The sequence below is a fragment of the Rhinolophus hipposideros genome (genome assembly GCF_964194185.1).
Source record: "Rhinolophus hipposideros genome assembly, chromosome: 19".
Lineage (NCBI taxonomy): Eukaryota > Metazoa > Chordata > Mammalia > Chiroptera > Rhinolophidae > Rhinolophus > Rhinolophus hipposideros.
In genome coordinates, this window is record NC_138065.1 from 42,434,304 (window position 1) to 42,455,190 (window position 20,887).

The 20,887-nt window shown below is 43.1% G+C and overlaps 2 protein-coding genes across 4 annotated transcripts in view; both read right to left on the bottom strand.

The window, feature by feature from the left end:
• The window catches only part of RGSL1 (regulator of G protein signaling like 1), a 111,559-nt gene that overhangs the window by 68,878 nt on the left and 21,794 nt on the right, over nucleotides 1-20,887 (bottom strand). For all 3 annotated transcript variants that reach the window (XM_081024576.1, XM_081024575.1, XM_081024577.1), the window contains exon 4: nucleotides 154-280. In XM_081024576.1, the coding sequence (XP_080880702.1) occupies nucleotides 154-175 (22 nt within the window). In that variant the 5' untranslated portion in view covers nucleotides 176-280. The remainder of the gene's footprint in view (nucleotides 1-153; nucleotides 281-20,887) is intronic.
• On the bottom strand, nucleotides 6,348-7,121 carry LOC308487555 (transmembrane epididymal protein 1-like; the record flags this gene model as incomplete). The annotated part of the gene is made up of 1 exon (XM_081025937.1): nucleotides 6,348-7,121. The coding sequence occupies one exon, from the start codon at nucleotides 7,119-7,121 to the stop codon at nucleotides 6,348-6,350; it is 774 nt and encodes a 257-aa protein (XP_080882063.1).

The window sequence follows — 20,887 nt, forward strand, 5'->3', positions numbered from 1 at the left end:
TTCTCTGTAATTCCTCCCACCACTTCTTGTGTGTATCCTTATATGTTTAATTATACTTACTTTCCCACAGATGTTATAAAAGAAGAAATAAACAATATCTATATGGAAAGGAGCTATTTAAAAAAAGGTATCCCACATATCTAAGAATTTTACCTGAAGATAGAAACAAAGCCATTTAATATTTTCATCAAATCATAGGATGTGCAACTGGAGATTTTCTGTGACCAATTCTGACCAAAATTTTTCTAATCCAGGTCAGGCCTCCATTCCTCTAGTCACTCTAGAAAAAAAATAGAAGCAATTATGGGAAAGAAGTTATATTTGTCTTCCATTTTAATTTTTCTCAAGATGATACAGTGTTAGTTAACTGGGCCAGGGTTAGTGAATGGGTTATCATGACCAGCTCAAAGAAAAGACCTGAAAATGTTTTATCCACAGAGAAATAGTCCTAGAAATGAAGAACAACCATACATGACAAGGAGACAAAATTCTGTAGAATATTTCCAATTTACCAAGGCCTAAAACACCTGTGGAAAGCTGGAAATTTGGAACTCAGCATGAGTGGCTCACAGAGAATGACTTCTGGCAAGATGTTCAGAATATTTTAACATGGAAATTAACTTCTGTTATTCGTTTTGTATTAACTTAAACAGTCTTGAAGATTAAGTTCTTGTTCACTTCAAAAAATCATTTTTGGTCAGTCCAGGCTTTGGGTCTGATATACCACATTTGGATCCCTTCTTGCAATGTCATAGGCTGTATGTAAATGAGCCCAAAGAGGGTGCTGGACACTGAATATGTGAGAGTTAAGTGCACTCAATGGGGTTTTGTGTTGTTTTATATTGTCTTGGTGGTCTCTAACCACCCTTCCTATTTGGGGTAAAATATTATGGTATGAGTCTCCCAACTATGGATGCCAGAGGGGGCCAGGCAGTCCCTCTCCCTGCCCTGGTAGCAGGGACATGGACACCTGTCCGAGACTCAGCAAGCAGACCCTCCCCAGAACTTTTCGTCTTGAAAGGGTGACTCAAAGCTCAGGGGAAATGAGAGATTATACAAGGTGGTGTCTATGACAACATATGGTCAGTGATGGTGGACCAGCAATAGTGACACAGCGGGGACAGCCACAATGCTGAAAGAAGATATTGTCATTGAAAATGAGCATGATTTCAAAGGGAGGTGGTACTAACTACCAAAGACAAAGTCTATGTACACAATAGCAGTTATGGTGCTGTAAATATCAGGATGACCCAATCCACAGATCCTTTGCTGTGGCTATTAATTACAAGGCCCCCTGGAAAAAGAACGTGCGGACAGTCCACTAAGATTCTACTTGAGAATAGAAGCTCCATGGTGGCTGGGATTGTTGAGTACTTTATTCAGTGACACGTCCTGAAATTCTAGAGCAGTTTCTGTCCCATGGAAGTGCTCGATCAATATTTGTTAAGTGAATGAATGAGCATGAATAGGAGGCTATAATGAGCCATCATGGTAGAATATCAGGTCCTTCACCCTATTTTCAGTCCTGAGTCTCACCTAGAAGCTCTTAAATAAAATTTAAAATATTAAAATTTAATTTAAAAAAAAGCATTTTGCCCGTTAGGAATACCTTGCAGTATTTTTGCAAGTATTTATTGTGAATCTTCTTCCTAATCTTTGTCAAAGAGATCTGCTGCCAATTCCAGGGTAAGGGAGATGCCCAGAGTTTTGGGAAATCATTGGATGCTGGATCTGATCCAACGCATAGTAAGCACCAGAGCTGAGATGTGAACTCAGGTCTAATTCAAAAACCATTGTAAGTCCTTACGAGAATTTTCATTAGGTTTATAAATATGCCTTGTTAGAAATTTAAAGTATTTAAAACAATCATATTTTAAATACATAATATCAAATGTCTAAGGAATTTTAATTCACAAAATATGGAAAACTTGATTTATCAAATGTATGATTTCATTAAAAAATAATGAACAAGTGGAACAACTTTAAATAAAAATTACTACATTATCAATAATTCTATGTGTCAAGTTTAAAAGCTCAATAATTAGTTTTTTAAATGTGTACCATGATATATTGAATATTGATTATAATCCAAACGACTGCAAGCATTTCTGTTGTTGGCAGAAGGTTCCCCCTCAATTAATAAGAGACCATTAATAATCCTCAACCTTCAAAGTGAAAAGAAAATTATCAAACTTTCCATAAAACAATTTTGAGTACAGGAACTTCTAAGATTTCAGAATGCCTGCTCTGAATTCCTCTAACAAACTCGTATTATCCTCCAAAACCCAGATCAGAATTTAACCTACATTTCATCTGTGCTACACCCATAATAGACTCTTTATTTACTCATTCACGAACCATTTACTGCCTGCTTATTATGTGATGCCCTAAAAAGAGCTTTTTTTTTCCAGCTATTTTTTTTTTTTATTATTTTATTGAGGAAGGGGCTAACAGGGCTTTATTGGGGAACAGTGTGTACTTCCAGGACTTTTTTTTTCCAAGTCAAGTTGTACTTTCAATCTTAGTTGTGGAGGGCACCGTTCAGTTTCAAGTTGTTGTCCTTTCAGTCTTAGTTGTGGAGGGCACAGCTCAGCTCCAGGTCCAGTTGCCGTTTTCTAGTTGCAGGGGACATAGCCCACCATCCCTTGCGGGAGTCGAACGGGCAACATTGTGGTTGAGCGGACGCACTCCAACCAACTGAGCCATCAGGGAGCTCAGTGGCAGCTCAGCTCAAGGTGCCGTGTTCAATCTTAGTTGCAGGGCGTGCTGCCCGGTGGGACTCGAGGAGTTGAACCGGTAACCTTGTGGTTGAGAGCCCACTGGCCCATGTGGGAATCGAACTGGCAGCCTTCGGAGTTAGGAGCTCTGAGCTCTAACCGCCTGAGCCACCCGGCCGGCCCCTAAAAAGAGCTTTTTGATAATTTTCATAAAAGTACTAAAAAGCAACCATTTTAGCTCAAGGGGCATTTTGACACTGTTTTGTTTTTGAGATACACACACATATCTACCTACCTACCTATCTATCTATTATATGTACTATACATAGATATAATATAGATCTATATATGTGTCTATAAATATAATCTGTATCTATCAATTGAATACTGTGCTTATTCTTGTGCACACATCTAAGTTTGACAGGAAACAAACAGACCTTCATTGTGTTTACTGGATGCTTGGACAATACTTGCTTCTGTATTTTTCTGCCCTCCTCGTCATCCCTCCTCCATTTCTATTAAATTAATACGTAGTTCAATATCAAATAGAGAGCAAGTGCCCTTTCCAGGCTCACGTAGACATGGTGCCCTCTGGTGGATAGTGGTGAAGATTACACCTTTCTCTCCAAAACTATGTGGATTTTTTAGCTTTTGTTTTCCCCCCAATTTATCTTCAGCTGGTTTTACATTTCAAAGTTTAGGATTGCTATCAGAGTGCTCATCCATACTGTGAAGTCGGAATACAGAAAGGGCCGCGTCATCTAAACAGCAAGCCTGTCCATGCCACATTATATCAGGCCTCAGCAATAATCCTTTGCGGCTTTGTAGGCCCCTGTTAATATTTATTAATTTACCTGAAAGATACATGTTGTGAGGTATAATAATGTTTGGAGGCATTAATTTACTACAAGACGGAGTTCATTAGTACCTAACAGAACCTCAAAAGTACTCTGAAATGGGACAGATCTGTTAACAAGCAGCTTTGGTAACTCTTCCATTTTTACTTTCGGTAGAGAGAGAATATCTTGAAATATTAATATTTGGCTTTGTTTTTCTGCCCTTGCATAAAACTTCCTCTAATTACTGAAAGATATTGCCTTAAGATGCAAAAAAATTATCAATTTTTAGGTTAAAAGAGTAAAAAAAAATATGTTCTTATTATCAAAGAGGAGGCCTGAGTGAAGTAGAAAAACAGTTTTGCCCTAGCACTAAAAAAGGATGTAGGGAAAAAAAAACAGATTCCCTACCACCCCAACTTCAAGACACTAGAGGAGGTTCAACTAGTCTACAGGAAGGGGGAGTTGCAAGGCGGGGCAAGGCTTGGAAAGATCTCCAAGGTTGTGGGGGAGAAACAAGGAGATGGGACCCAGAAGGGACAACCAGGAACAGAGCAGAACCCGCAGGGGAGACTGCTGAGTTCTTCTGGTTACCAGGACCAAGGTGAAGCACAGATGCTGAACTAAGGGTCTCAACTCCGCAGGCCTGGAGGCCCCAGCTTCCCAAGGTTGGCAGACAAGGTACATACTGTGCATGTGAGGGCCGAGCAGCTCAAGGTAGGTAGGGACCAGAAGCAGGGCAAGTGTCTGGGTCACAGGAGTGGGCTCTTGTGGGTACAAGGAATCTCCTCATTCCAAGCCCTAATCTACACAAATAAACACATTCCCATTGAAGGCACAGCTGGAGAAATATGGGCTACGTTGCAAGGGCAGGGCCAGGAGGGCTGGCCAGGGTTTCCTCCAATAAGAGGAAACTGAGAGCCTTGATTGCTGGAGAATCCTGGGACCCCATCAGGCAGCAAGTCCAAATGGGGACTGAATGCCACTATTTTAAAGCTGCGACCTCAGAACCATTTTCAGTGGGTGGGCTCCCTCCGCACTAGAGGCTCTGCAGATGATTAGGGGCCTGAGAAATATTTCATTTCCATCCCAGAGACCACAGCTCATCTCCAGGGAAGAGCAGCATTGCTATCTGATTGCCTCATTGCTACAAAGCGTAAGCCTTCCATGGAGCGTTGCCTGCTCGTCACACACCGGATGTCCAGCACATGCATGCCACCCCGTGTTCTGAGACATTGCTGAGCCCCATCTAAATGACACTGGGAAGCACCTCTTGCCTTTGCAATAACTCAGAATGCTCACCAGCCTCCCAAACCAGAGGGTAGAGGCCCCAGACAATAATTCACCCCTCCTGCACCTTAACTCTTGAACCAGAAAATTAACAAGGAAAAGTAGGGCCCGAATCAAAGGAAGAGGGATACACAGAGTTCTCCTAAGAACTAGACGCAAGAGGAGAACCAGAAGGATGACAATCCTCTAGAATCCCTCCCCCAGCCTCACTCTGTCCTAAGCCCAGATATTTTAACCGTGACCAGGAGTAAGGGAAGCCTGTAAGATTTTCCATCTCCTGGGGGCAGCCGGGAGAGAAGCAGTATGGGTAACAAAGACCTTCTTTTGCAAGTCCCCCACAACTTAACTCCACTCTTCAGAATTCCACCTCCCTTGACACCCAGCACTAGCATTATGTGATACAGCAAAATGTCCAGCTACGTTAAGCCAGTTTCTTATCCTTTTTGAATTTTAGATTATCATCTATAAACCAACCTGAAGGGGTAGTTGTACGAATAAAAAGAAAAGCATGTGGAATAAACAAGCCATTGGATTTTATTATACATGAGAACTGGAAAGAGTCCAGGTGAGATTACTACTTAGAAATTGATTGAGGTGTGAACAGAGCAATGGGCTGGTCTACCCAGATAGAAGAACGTGACAGGCTGTACTCGGGGACTCAGAGACATTCTGGAAACAGATGAGCCCTTTTGAGCCCCATTATGTGCAGGATGTTGCTCTGTTCTAGTAAACCCTGCAGAGGAAATTGTCTCTAAGGATCGTGGGGCTGCTATCACAGCATCACACAGGTCCAAACGCATCAAAATGTACACATTAAATATGTGCAATGTTTCGTATATTAAGCATACCTCAATAAAACGGGCAAAAAGGATCTGACTTTTCCTTGGATAAATCATAAAGTAATCAACAGAAAGAACTCAGTCACTGTTCTATGAGTTCCATATATTCAAAATAGCAGCTCAGATTTAGTATGAATATTGAAGAGACCTAGAAAGAGAAAGGAGGAGGAGCTGGTTGTTACGGTAGGTAAATGATGGTGATGAACTAAGGCACGCAAACGTGTGTGATGTGCCTAACGTGACTAGTTGGTATTCCGTGGTGGGTGAGGGGTATTTATAAAGACCCAAAGGTGGGATACAGTACACTGAGTTTACATTCTCCTGGAGGGAAGTCAGCAGTGCAGAGAGGAGCTGAGCGAACAGATTGCCTTGGCTGCAGTGGAGGAGAGTGAGCGAGGTAGGGAAATACTTGGGGAGCTGAGAGTGAAGGTCATAGTCACACGCCTCTTGTGTCATTCACCTTCCCTCTGCAATCTACTCCACACATGACACTGAGAGAAGCCAGAAAGGGAGAGAGCAGCAGAGTCTGCTGCTTCAGGTGGGATCTCTGAAGGAAAGTGGCCCGTTCCTCCTCTCTGACAGCTCCACCTCCCTCGATTTCTCCACCAGGTGTTCCCGAATGTGCAGGTGACAGGGACCCTTCCAGGCTCACTCAGGTTCAGACATCAACAAATGTAACAATACCACAGAAAGGAGAAGCCATAGATCCATACCATCAACATGGCAATAAAAGCCACATGCCAGCAGAAGAAGGTGGTGACAAACATAATGTCATTTTTGTCATCATCCATCCACTTGTGGCCCGAGATTGGTTTGTACAGCATAAAGCCTATCTGTATCAGCCAGGAGCCTATCATCATATAACAAAAGGCCTTCATCACACCGAGCTGTGGTGTGTCGGGAGCCCACAGCTCTGCAGTGACCACCAGTGTCAGCAGGAAGATGGCCTGGCTGAGCAGGAGGTGAGACTGCAATTCCACGCCTTCTGAATCCTGCACATGAGACACCATCAGGGTCAGAAGCAGAAACATGCCCAGGGCTTGGGCGCCTCGCTCCAGAGCTGCACACCTCCGGGATAGCAGGTTCTGGCTTACCACATCCACACACCCACTCAGGAAGATGGTCACATAGAGAGTGAGATGCTGCCACTGTTTGCGGTACAAAAAGTTTCTCTGATGGTATATCTTGCTAATAAGCACCAATTGTCCATGAATGGCATACAGCTCTTGGGCTACCAAAATGCAGGCGCTCAGTATCTTCATCAACCCAACATAGTGTATTTGCCGCAGCCTGGCCCATCTTCCTTTGCTCCAGGTATGGGGTGGCAGGGAATGGATGGCGCAGTTGCAGATCAAGGCCCTGAAAACGAGTCGTGCGTGATAAAGTCCATAGAAGAAGAGAGACAGCCCTGGGTACAGATGACCCTCAAAGCCTCCCATGGAACTGAAGGTAGGTCTGACCAAAGGTGGAGGCAAGAGGCCCGGGAATGGTCACCTCAGGCTCTAGATGTGGAGAGCGCTTCCTGAAGCCGACTTATATCCTCTATCCAGCTCACTGCATCCACATACAGAAGGGAAATGGTTTTGGAGGAAACCCAAACTTATGGTGGGGTGGGTGTCATGGTTTCCGTTCTGGTTTTCAGCTCTGCTTCATTGATAACTAACCAACTGTTGCCAAATAATGAAATATTCTCCAGCACAGTGCCTGGGCATCTGCCATCCTCACAGACTATGCTGCAGGCCCCCCTTACTCTCCTCCCACTTGTCCTTGACAACAATGCTACCTTTCTTACTTCCCTCCCAAATTCACAGAACATAAGGAAGAAATCGAGAAAGCATGGAGAACACACAGTGTAGGGTACCTCCCTTGCAATTCCTCACATACAACCTCATACAAACACAAGGTACAGATGTATTCTCCTGGGTATAAACAGGTGTTAAGAGCCACAAGTAAACAAACATACACAGTGCCCAATTATCTGAGGATTGCCAGAAAAATGTTCACTCCTGAGAAGCCCAGATTTAACATTATTTCTGGGTGTATCGGTGAGGTTAACACTCGAATCGATGCATTTAGTAGACTACCCACACCAATATGAGTGGGTTGCAGCCTATCTATTGAGGGCCTGAATGGAACAAAAGGCACGAAAAGAAGGAATTGGACCCTCTTTCTTCTGGCCTGTCTACTGAGCTGGGACATAGGTCTTCTCCTGCCCTTGAACTGGGATTTATACCATCAGCTCCCTGGTTCTCGGGTCTTTAGCCACAGAGTGCAATGATAGCACCAGGTCTCTAGCTTGAGACAACAGATGGTGGGGCTTCTGTGTCTCCATAGACACATGAACCATTTCCTCCTAATAGATCACATATGTCCTACTGGTTCTGTTTCTCTGACAAATACAAACACAGCACTTCAAAAATATAATTGTAGATGGAAAGAGAATGTCACAAAATAATAACATACTGTATGATTCCATATAGAGAAAATTCAAAAACACACAAGTGCACAACGTGAACATATATGTGGAACTACAAACAAAATTCAGGAAAATGGTGACCTTTGAGAGGAGAGGGATAGATCTGAGAGGGACTCACAAGACATTGAAAATAATGACAATGTTTTTTCTGTTCTTACACTTGGTGGGGAGCACAGGAAGGAGTGTTGATTGTATTCCAACTCTGTATAGTTTACATGCATTCTATAAATGTTATTTTGTATCTCCTCAACATTAAGTTGTTAAGAAATAAGAAAGAAAGAAAGAAGAAGACGAAGCAGAAGTGTTGCATGGGTATCTAACAAGTGGACTTTGGGGTAAGAAGGCGGAAAGGCAGCTGATTGCAAAGGGGCTCTCCCAAATGCCAAAAGGAGTTGTGCTTTTAGACACCAGCCACTGTGTGTATCATTGTACAACTGGCTTTTTTTCACTCCGTCAGAGAATGTGTTGGAGACGGAACCATTTTGTTACATAGAGGTGCTGCTCCTTTTAATGTTCTATACTTTATCGATGGACATGTTGGTTCATCTGACTTTTTGAAACCAACAATGCCGAACAAATATTCTTCCTTAGGGTAGGTAACCATAGATGACATTTCTGAGTCATAAGACTATTCCTTTTTGTTTTTTTTTTTTTAGTTTTAATAGATAGTGATAAATATTCCTTTTTTAAGTTTACAGATAGTGATAAATCTCCCTTCCAGATGGTGATTCCGATTTTCACTCATCCCCATAGCCTGTGAATCAACTAGTTCTCTGGACTCCCCATCCCTACCCACTGCCCTTGTCCAGGAATCACCACCTTGCATTGCTGTGACATCTCTTAACTGGGTTCCAATCTTCAACTATTCCTATCCACACTGCAGTCGATAGAGAGCTAATCAATTCTCTAGTGGCATTCCATTGCCCTTAGGTGCCTCAGCTTGAGGTGCCTCTTGCTTTGGCTCAACCTCATTTCCAGTACCTTCCCACATGTACCATTGTCTCCAGACATATCAGAAGCTTCCAGTTTGGTCTGCAATGGTCTTCCTGTTCCACATTCTTTTTCTATCTGGGAAACTCATTTCTCCTTCAAGGCTCAGCTCAAGCACTGCCTCCTCCCAAAGATGTGCAACTTACATATATCTTTATTGTCACACTTGTCACCCTGTTTCACCATTCTTTATTTTACTGAGAAGTCTTTGAAGTTGGAGACCATATCCTGTATTCTTTGTCTCTTTAGAATCTAGCCCCAGGCCTAGAGATGCTCAATGAATGATTGGTGGATGAACGAACACATAAATGGACTATCAAACGAAGGTGTGGTCTCTATCCTACAATGCTTTATAATCTAGTTATGAAGACAGAACAGACACATACAAATGATGCAAGCTCACTAATGCTAAGAGCTAAAGTTATATGAGGGGAACACATGATCAGAGCTATGCAATCAGACAATTTTATCTTTGACTCCTTTGTCCTTGGACACAGGAGAGGAAGAATGAAAGGAAGTGGATGACTTGGCATTAAGTTGTTAAGAAATAAGAAAGAAATAAGAAGACGAAGCAGAAGTGTTGCATGGGTATCTAACAAGTGGACTTTGGAGTAAGAAGGCGGAAAGGCAGCTGATTGCAAAGGGGCTCTCCCAAATGCCAAAAGGAGTTGTGCTTTAAGACACTAACCACTGTGTATATCATTCTACAACTGGCTTTTTTTCACTCCGTCAGAGAATGTGTTGGAGACAGAACCATTTTGTTACATAGAGGTGCTGCTCCTTTTAATGTTCTAAACTTTATCGATGGACATGTTGGTTCATCTGACTTTTTGAAGTCAGATGGCATCATACAACCTCTCAGCCAGAGAGACACAGGTTCCTTTGCACAAACCAGTGTTTCTCAATCCCTTTCTAGTCCTCCCTAAGAAACTTTTTCAGCATGTGTTGTTCCCTTAGTACCTTCCCCCATGAAAATTTAATACCACAGATATACTGCCCTTTGGAGGGCCACAAACCATTGTAATATCTAAAATCACAATTTTTTTCACCCTCTTGGGGGTGAAATTGTCCCCATTAAGGCACATGGTGTAAAAACAAGGGCAGAGCGTCATACTGGCAAACAGCTTGGTGATGCAGCAGAGAGCTTATCTTCAAAGAATGTCTGTCTTTTAATAATCGGCAAGAAGGATTCATTAGTGTGGGGTAGACTAGATGGCCTCAAAGATTCTACCAAATTCTGCGTGTGTGGCTGTCAGACCCCACAGAGCTCATGGGGGAAAGTCCTGGAATTTAATTTAATTAAACTAAGGAGGAAACTCATATTCTATTAGAGGCATTGAGTGAAAATTGCTTTCCTCTTACTCCTCTCAAGCCAATAACAGGGGGTGACAACTGTATAAGAGCAGGAAGTGTCATTTAAAAGGATGAAAGGAATGGACATATTTCTGGTTTGGGGACTTACAGCCCAAAATAGATGGAATGCACTTCAGAAGGCTCTGCTTGCCCAAATGTGACGGAAGCAAGGAGCTCCCCCTATGGGGCCAGACATACCACTACAGGGTTATCCACCTAGGATGGGGAAGGAGCAGGTGCTAAACAATGTTCCGTGACCTACAAGGAAGACCTCCTCCACCCGAGGCCGCCCTCCTGGTACCACTGAGGCCACTTGGCCACTCACTGGCTCACCCCCAGGGACAGGGCCTGTGAGCACAGGTACCTTACTACTCCTCATAATTATCTCAGGAGAGCTTTTCAAAATTACACAGCACTAAGTTTTGACCCTGACCCTACTGAATATAGTCTCTGGGTTGGGGCCCAGGAATCTGCATTTTGAATCACACCTGTCTCCGACCATTGGTGATTCCAGTGCAAGCCATCCTTCACCTGACGCTTGCAAACTCCTGCACTAGACTAGGAAACACCACCCTGGTCACCATCTTCCTGCCCTTCCCAGGAGTTTCACCACAGATTCACCCAGGAATATGGGATGCCATCTTTATAAAAGCAGAAAGGACCCAGAAATGTTTACCAAGAGAGGCTGGCATGCAGGAAGAGGGCAGGGGAGGGAGAAGACTAAGAGGGATGAGTAGCGGAGGGAGAGGGAAGGCAAGAAAGGTAAAAGAGAAAAGAGATTGAGAAGGCTGAGAGAACATGGAAAACTCAGCAGAAAGAAGACAAAGCAACCCAAACCCAGTGAAGGCAGAGGAAGGAAAGGGAAAAGCGAGGAAGCCCAATAAGTAAAACATCCGCCTTGTCTGGTCCCCAAGAGACATGATCAGTCAGTGACTAAAAAAATGAGGAGTCTGGCCTGTGTTTGAAACCTAGTTTGGCCATTTGCTAGGTGGATGTTGAGGACAAGCTGTTCATCTTCTCTAAGATTCATTCTCCTCTTAGGTAAATGTGGAGTTGTGGGGGTTTTAATTCAACGAATGTATACGAATATTCACCACCTACCCTCATCCAGACGCTATACTACAAGCTGGTATTAAAAAGATGAACAAGACGTGGCAACTACCTTTAAGCGACTCAAAAGCAGTACCTTGCACTCAAAGTGTGGCCCGCAGGCCAAGAGTGTCAGCATCACCTGGGAGCTTGTTAGAAATGCAGACTCCCACGCTAGACCATCTGAATCTGAATCTCTGGTTTACTAAGATCTCCAAGTGATTTGTATGCCTTTAAAGTTTGAGAAGCACTGATCTCGTAGAAAAGACCCAACTAAAGCCATCTCGAATTAAATGCTATGGTCACTTAATAGACCAAGTATGGTGGGAAAAGAGAAAAGGGTGTGGTTAATTCTGATGGCGGGGGGGGATAAACATTTGCACTGAAATTTAAATTGCACTGGCCAACAATTTTGGGTTGTCGAGATGAGAATAGCTAGGAGCATCCAGGTGTGGAAAATAACACAGACAAATCTGTATGTATGATGTGCAGGTGGGGTGAGAGGAAGGGAGGGTAGGCCATGAGCGGAGCCAGACTGGGACAGACTGGAGTTCCCAAATCTCACCCTCGGATGGACAGAGCCAGTGCCGCTCAGACTAGGTGCTACGTTCTCCTTTGCACTGGCCCCAGTGGGGAGTCCCCCACTACCATTGTGACAGGCCCTTCACGCTAGTTGCTGATCAGTGTGTGGACATGGAGAGGCCTCTTTCCAACTCCTGGCCTTTAGTGACCCTTCAGAGAGGAGGGGCTGATATTCACAGTCAACAAAGGGTGCCAAGTCTCAGATCTCATGCCAGGCCACCTGGTCCCTGGTAGCAGCTCTGCAGAATGACCTTGCTAGGAAGGATGAACAGATTCTCATGGATTCCCATGGATTCCCAGCAGCCCAAACAGCCTCTGGGGAGAGGGCTTCCCTCTTACTCAGGTTATAAGGGAAGTTGACTCTGGAGAAAGTCGAAAGAGTGATGACAAATAAAGGAAAGGGATCGAGGCAGGAGGCTGGCACCTGCATTCCACTCCTGGCCTGGTCTCTAGCTATGGGACCAGGAGGAAGTCTCTGGGCCTCAGTTGTGAAATGAAGATGAACCAGATGATTCCCAGGTCCTTTCCAGCCCCGATAGCCTGGGATTCTGGTACCTTCCAGTTTTAGAAAGGTCTGCCATTTTCCCCTTTTTCAAACTACTTAGGTTAGAGTCTCTTGGAATTCACCTTCCAATAGCAAAATGAAACATTTTTTCTTGGGGACACAGTCTCCACCCAAATCACAAGGGCATCTGGATTTGATTGTCCCTCAGGGGTTACATTTAGGGACTATATATATATATATATATATAGTCCCTAAATGTATATATATATATATATATATATATACAATGTATGTATATATGTGTGTATGTATATGTGTATGTATGTGTATATATATATATATACAATGCATATATATATAAATTATGAAATAGAGATTTAATATCTACTATGCATTTTGCTTGAGAAGTGGGTTGGGCACCAAAGAAGCAGAAGGTTGGGTTCTAGCCAAAAATGTTCTCATATATATTTGGAGAAATATGACACATCTTAGTAAAGAAGAAAGCCATGTATAATTCCATAATAAAGTGTCCTATTAACGGTAATTGTTAACATTTCACAGTGCTTAAACGCTTTATGGGAATTGCCTCATTTATTCCACAGAAATCTATCAGGTAATAAATCATTGAGGATGTTTTGGGCTGCAAATAGAAAACTGATTCCACTGGCTTAAGCATTAAGAAATGTATTCTCTCACTTCACAAGAACTCCAGAGGTAGCGCAGCCCCCGTGCTGGTTAATATGGAGCTTGAATGAAGTAATCAAGAATCCAGATTATTTCTAGTTTTCCTCTCTGCCCTTCTTGTTGGCCTTGCCCTCCGATGAGCAACCAGTATGGTTTCAAGATGCTGCCACACTTCCAGATACATCTTATTTATTTTAGCCCTCTCCTCCAGCTTCCGAGGGCAAGCTCCAGTCTCTGGTGCTGCAGCTCAGTGAGGTAAAGAGACTGCCACAGCCTAGTCCCTGCTCAAGCCAGCAGAGGCGTTAGGCGGAGGGCCACTCTAAGCCACCACACTCAATCTGTGTGACCTCAGACACCAGCGCTCTGTGCATAGGCCCCAGGATGTATCTCTCCCATTCAATCCTATCAGACCCCTGTTGTCCCATCTGAGGTCCTGCTCAGAAGGAGTGATTGCATCTACTCCCAGCCAAACCCCGAGTCTCATGCTCGTCCCAATCCCTGGGATTTGCTCCCAGGCTGGGCTGCTGATAGCTTTTTAACTTCCTAAAGAATGGTCTATCCTGACCCTTTCTGCTTCAATAGTTGGAGCATCAGCAGAAAGGATCTGCATTTATAGGGCAAAAAGAGAGCTGCCCACCCTCCTGAAAGACAAGAAGAATGCAAACTTCAGGAACCAAAGGCCTATGTGCCACGCTGGCAGTGTTGTTAGGACAATACCTTTCATTCCCAGTCAGACCCACCTCCTTACAGCCCACGTTGAATTTCTATGACTCCCCATGTGTGGCTGGCACCATAACATTTCCGTGGTGGAATAGAGGAAGCAAGGCTCTATCACCTATGGAAACATACCTGCTGTTTCCATCATCCCAGCCAGCAGCTGATGCCCTAATAGAAAGCTCCAGTTATGAGTGTACAAAGAGCCCAAAATGACCAGTTAACAAGCATTTTCTTTGCTGCTCATTGCCTCTAGCTATGCACCTGCCCAATTTCTCTACAAAAAGCCCCAGGATCACAAAGGCTATTGAGTCATAATCTAATAAGCTACAGAATTCAGAAACGATTGCAATCTCCTGTTAGAGCTTTCTTAATAACCTGGACCATGTGACAAAAACAGGATTACCAAAGAATGGACTATAATCTGGGGCTAAGAGGGGCTTAACTAGCTGAACTGTCACATTCCAGCAGGAACCAATTGCTGCTTCTCTCCCATAGTTCTCCATTTACACCACCATTTACTGACGAGCCAGAATGATTACATTTAAACAAACTAATGGCAGTAATAATAAACATTTTTCTTGTACAACAAACTCTATAGCTAGTGAGCCCTCACAATAAACATCATCTCCATTTGACAGAGAAGTAATGGAGGTTAGGGCACTTGTCAAAGGTCACATAGCCAGGAGGTGAAGGTCAGGATTCAAACCCAGGTCCAGCTGGTGCTTGCCCTCTAGGCCCAACCCTCACCACTCTTTTCACTGGGTAACCAGAATGCACCAACCGTGACTGGTCAGAATCTCAATACCATATGTGACAAGATGAATCACACCAACTCGAAAATAACCCAGCCAGGTCACTGTTTTGTCACTCTGATTCATGGAAATGGGAGAGGGGTGTTTAAGGCTTCAAGGCCCTTGCCTGACAAACCAGCCTGCTGCTAACAGCCAGCTGAGGGAGCAGTACCTGGCTTTCTGCAGAAACAGCCTTTTCAAGCCAGTGTCCAGTGCACTCACTCAGGAGGGCCCCCGTCTCCTCACCCCTTCTTAAACTCCTAACGTGAGTTCTGATTTCCCATTAATCTTTATCCCTCAAATTTTGTTGCGAGGATTGTCCTAAGTCAGGGAAGAAACTGAAGGTTGAAGTTAGTATAAAAACATATGCTTCTCATTAGATTGTCTGGAGCGTGAGCTGTAACCAGCCCAACTTCAACACTTGGCACAGAAGCACAGCACATAGCTTGAAAAATACAATTCATGCTACGTTCCCAATAAGTTCTGCTGGCTCAAGATTTCTGGCTCCCTATTGAGTCATCAGGCCCAAAATAAATGCCACGGTCTGGCACTCGAGGTCTTCTGTCAGCCTTGTCTCTCTATTCAAGCCTGGCTTCTCCCCCAAAAGCTCCCAAGCTTGGCTGGCAGGCCGACCCTCCCCCATCTTCATGCCCTGGTTCATGCCTGAGACACCCTCTCACCTGAGTGTTCCTTCTCTAACTCCATCATTTACGACTCAAAAAGACTCCAAGAAGCCCTTCCTACACCGTCCATGAAGTGGTCTCCCTAATAAAACAAGTGTCCATCGGATACCCTTCAAAATCTTTCCAACATTATTGATGGTATGCGCCAAATTGTCTTTCGTATCCTCGTGGCAATCTTGTGGTTACCGATTGTGCTTTCTAATCCCCTCACCTTCTCCCTCATCCCCACCCTCCTCCCAGCTAGCAACCTTCAGTTTTTTCTCTATATCTCTGAGACTGTTTTTGATTTACACCTGAAGCTGAAGCTGAATAATAATGAATGCCAACTATAATTTTATATATGTGGTCACAGTGTGTGGAGTACAGCATAAGGAATAGAGTCAGTGCAATTCTAACAATTACCCTGTTTCCCGAAAGTAAGACCTAGCCGGACCATCAGCTCTAATGCGTCTTTTGGAGCAAAAATTCATATAAGACCTAGTCTTATTTTACTATAAGACCAGGATATAATATAACATAACATAACATAACATAATATAACAACATAACATAACATAACATAACATAACATAACATAACATAACATAACATAACATAATATAAATACCAGGTTTTATATTAATTTTTGCTCCAAAAGATGCATTAGAGCTGATGGTCCGGCTAGGTCTTATTTTCGGGGAAACACGGTATACACAATGTCAGAGGGGTAGCAGATTGTGTGAGGGGGATCATCATTTTGTGAGAGGTATTACATTGTTTTGTACACCTGAAACTAATAATAATTTAAATAAATAAATAAGTTTATTTAAAAAAAAAAATGAAGCCCTTCCTGACCAGCCCCTATGCCTACGTTTCTTCTGTATTCAGTAGACCAGCATTTACTGAGCATCCTCCATGAGTCACCAAGCCCTTTTTTGGCCAACGTTTACTGAGCCCTTTCTATGGGCTTGGCATCCGTGCTCAGTGATTTGCATGTCACCTTATTGTTCTGCTTCCTCTGTGGGATATCGTCTGAAAAGAGTTGTTGATACTCATGTCGCAATTCCTTGTCCTTTCATGCTCTTTTGAGCCAACTTCAAACAGACTCTTGTCCCCACCTTTTGACTGAAATTTTTCTTTTCAAGGTCTTTCATGATTTATCTCTGTGCTGCTAAATCAAATGGTCAATTTCCAATCCTCTTGTTCATTGACATTTCAGCAGTACTTGATATAAACATCTGACTATATCATATTTTCTTATAATGAGTAAATTTCATTTAAGGTAAGTTAGGTAATTACAAAAAAGGTTGTGGTATTTGACCTTATAAAATAAAGGCTGAAAAAATACACACACATGTGCATACGCACACTCACACACAATCCACACAATCACTATAATTGTGTCAGCTACAACAATAGTCTGATTTTAGTGAGGCGATTCAAATTACTGGTACTGTTGCTAGCAATATAATCCCCCCCAGATAGTGAGTAATTTTTCATTGAATGCTGAGCATAGCAAAGTACAATGTTCCTTTGATTTAAATGATTAAATATTACGTGTATATTATGCTTAATATACACTTAACTAAGTGCATATTATGTGAACTAAAAGTATTTGGTAAAGCAGCGATAGTCTAGGCTCAAATAATTCCAATAATGTTAATTTGCTTTTTCCCTGAAGTGAATGCCAGATGGGACATTAAAAGTGGTATGGGACATGAGATAATTCTTTTTATGTGAGACTGTCCCATACCTTGCACATATCTAATATCCCTGGCTCCTGCCTGTGAAATGAGAGTATCACCCAATCACTGTAAAACCATAAATACCCTTTAATTTTCCACAGTACTCCTTAGGGGGTGATAGATAGCATGTGGAGAGACAATTCTCCATGGCCTCTTGCATTTCTGCACTGCTCATGAGCAGAGATGCTGACTGGCTTTATTCTGGAGTCTTTTCAAGGATGTTTGTGTAGCAAACAGCTTGCAACGCAGAGATAGTGTTCCCCTCAGAACAAAGGGTTGGCATGCTTATTGCCCATTACAAAAGATTCAGGTTTCCTCAGCTTAGGGTTCCTTTCCTGTCGTGTAACCACTGCGTGTGCAGGCATCTCCAGCCTGCTCCACGTCGCCCTGGGGAACTGAGACTCAGGGAACTAGGGCAGGAAAAGGCAGGTACTCTGGCTACTGCCACTGCTGTGAATAATAAAGGCCTCTGTCTATGACCCCAGAGGCTCACGTCTTCTGCCAGCATCCATGAGGCTGCAGTAGGTGACTTGTTAGCTTGTAAATAGGGTAAAACTCAGATCCTTCACAGTTCTTGACAACCACTAAAACTGTATGCTCACTCCCAAGTCTATATTCAAGTCTTAACCTCTCTCCTAGATCTCCAGACATGTATAACCAATTGCCATCCATACTCAGATGTCAAATAGGCATTTCAAACCTTAAAAAGTGCCCCAAAGAACCCCCTGGCCTTCTGCCCACATCCTTTCCCTCCCGAAGCCTTTGCCATCTCATTCAAATGGAAACTCATTTTTCCAGTTCCTCACGCTAAAAATCGTGGTGTTAGTTTTGATCCCTTTCTCTCACACCACACATTTCATGGATCCCTCAATCCTTGTGACACTACCTTCAAAAAACACACATCTGTCCACTTCTCACCATCTTCACCTCTCTCGTCCTGCTCCCCACCATCATTAAAGTCCCACCTGCATAACTGCCCTGGTCTTCACTGGTCTCTTCCCCAGATATCTGCATGACTCACCAACTCACTTCACTTCTTTCACACAGACCTTCACTGATGACCCTATCGAAAAGAGCAACCCCTCACCGCCCGGGCATATCCTATTTCCCTTTCTCTGCTTTACTTTTCTCTCTAGTCTTTACCAGCATCTAACATATACACACATTGCTTGCTTATGAAACAACTAACAAACAAAACTTGAAACCAGGCTCCCTGGTTTCAAGGAGAGAACTGTGTCCAAGTCTTCGACCAGAAGACTGGGGAAGCAGTGGAGGAAATGTCTTTGTAAGAGGAGCTCTTTGCTAATGTGGATGTGACAGGATGCTTGGAAAGATGGCCACACCATCCCGGAGTTTGTAACAAGGACGGAAACCGTGGGACAGTCAGTCCAGGACTGGTTCTATCCCCAACGAGGGCCCTTTTAAGCCTGGAGGGAACTGGCTCTGCTGAGAACTGCCTGTGGCAAGCCTACACTCCCTTATTTAAACAGCACGATTGATCTGCCACTCCCTTCGGTTGCCTTTGAACTCTGCATTCCAATAGAAGTTCCTAGGAATCTGCTTGCACCAGCGTAGGGACTGGAATCAAGGGAAGAAACAGAAACAGGCACGAGGGACACTACCGACCATTTTTCAATCACATACAATGATCTACACACTTGCTTATTATACTATAAGTCATTTCATCTTTGCAGTTATTCTGAGGAATATATAAAGCTAGCCCCACGGGGAAATGGAGCTCAAGTTGATTAAGAGACTTTCCCATGAAAACACAGATAGAAGACACAGGGTAGGTACAACTTGCTATCTCCTGAATGTACCTTGGACTTCCCTGCCAGGGTTCACACTGTGTGCTCCACCTGAAAGAGCACTGGCCACCTCTCCCCGTCTAGACCCCACTATTCTTAAAAGGGCAGCTCCGATCTAACTCCCAGCATACAACAGTCTTGGTTCCTTCCAAGGTGGAAGCAATTTGCTCCTTTCTTGAGCTGATAGAATTTTGTACCTCTTCTATGACATGTCTCAGTCCCATCCTACTGTGGCTGTTTCTGCCCATCTCACTGCCTCTATCAGAACATAAAATCCTTGGTGGCACTGCAGGTGTCATAATCACCTTGGTATTACTCAAAGCCTATAATAAAATCATGAGAGCAAGTTTCTTGCTCATAGTAGATATTGAACCTGTTTGTCAAAGGAAGAACACAGGGACATTGCAAAAGATGAAATCTCAGGTATCTGGTACCAGAGCCCCTGGTTTGCAGCTCAAATGAATAAGATCTGAGGGTTAGTGTCATCAAAAGTAAACACTGACATGTCTCCGGAGGGCACCTACCCCATCCTGGCTTCTGCTTCCAAGGTCTCCTTAAGTCTCAGTTGCAGCCCCCTTGATCTTTCCCTGTTTGCTCATTAACATTCATTGGAAACATGAAAAGACCCGGGATTGATTATTTCATTAAGGCCAGGTCTTCTTCATGCAGGAACTTCAGACAAAATGCAAAACTAGGGGAAAGGTTGCCAGTGCAAAGCCACAAAGCCCTACATGTAGCACCTGTTTAAACCCCTGGCGTCAGTTCATGGACTGACATCTGCATTCAGTTTCGGGGATGATAAGAGTATCAGGAGAAGTAAATTATGTCTCTTCTGAGAGCTATCACAAGCCTTCAAGGAGCTCTACAACCCTCCTTCTCGGGGGATTAAGGAAACCATAATTTGTGTGAAAAGTCTTGTCTAAAGTGCTGGGTGTGGACTAAGATAATTGTTAACTTTATCAGGTACCATTTCCTGAGTTCTCACTGTGTGCCAAGGATTACACTGAGTGTTTTTACATGGGTATCTCTTCTCATCCTCACAGTAACCCTCTGAGGTGACACACTTATTGACCTCATATTGCTTATGAGGAAAATGGCTCTTAGTTTGCCTGTGTGACATGCCAACGTGGCAATTCAAGATGCCAAGATTTGGCAGGATTGTTTGTAAAGTTTTACAAAGCTGGAGCCCAGGAATGAGGAAAGTTGGAGAATGTAGAAACACAGTAATGTGTCACCAATCTCAAGTTCCCATAACCTTCAATTCTAACAGACATTTCTTTGTTTGGATGGAAATTTTCATTCCAGTAAATGAAGTTACTCATTCCTATGGAAATATTTTTTTAAAAGGAACTGGAGTCACAGGGCCAAAAAGGAAACATGGAAGCATAAAATAAAATGTTAAAAATCAGTCCAAATATATCAAAGATCACAATAAATTTAAGCATCTTAAATTCCCCTGTCAAAGTAACACAGATTTTCCAAACAGGTTAAAATACAAAGTCAAGCTGTATGCTAATTACGGGACATATGTTTAAACAACTGGGCACAGAAAGATGAAAACATAGGCATAAAAGAATAATACAAAGTAATAACAGAAAGCAGAATATTATAGTGCTGATATCAGATAAAAGAACACTAAAGATGAGAATCATTAACAATTAACCGGGGCAAATATATTTTCTTCTTTCTATTACATCCAATTTACCAAGAAGATATAACAATTGTGAAGTTAAATGCACTAACATCGTGGCGTCTACATACATAGAATAAAAATTGATAGAAATAAAAAGAAATGAACAAATC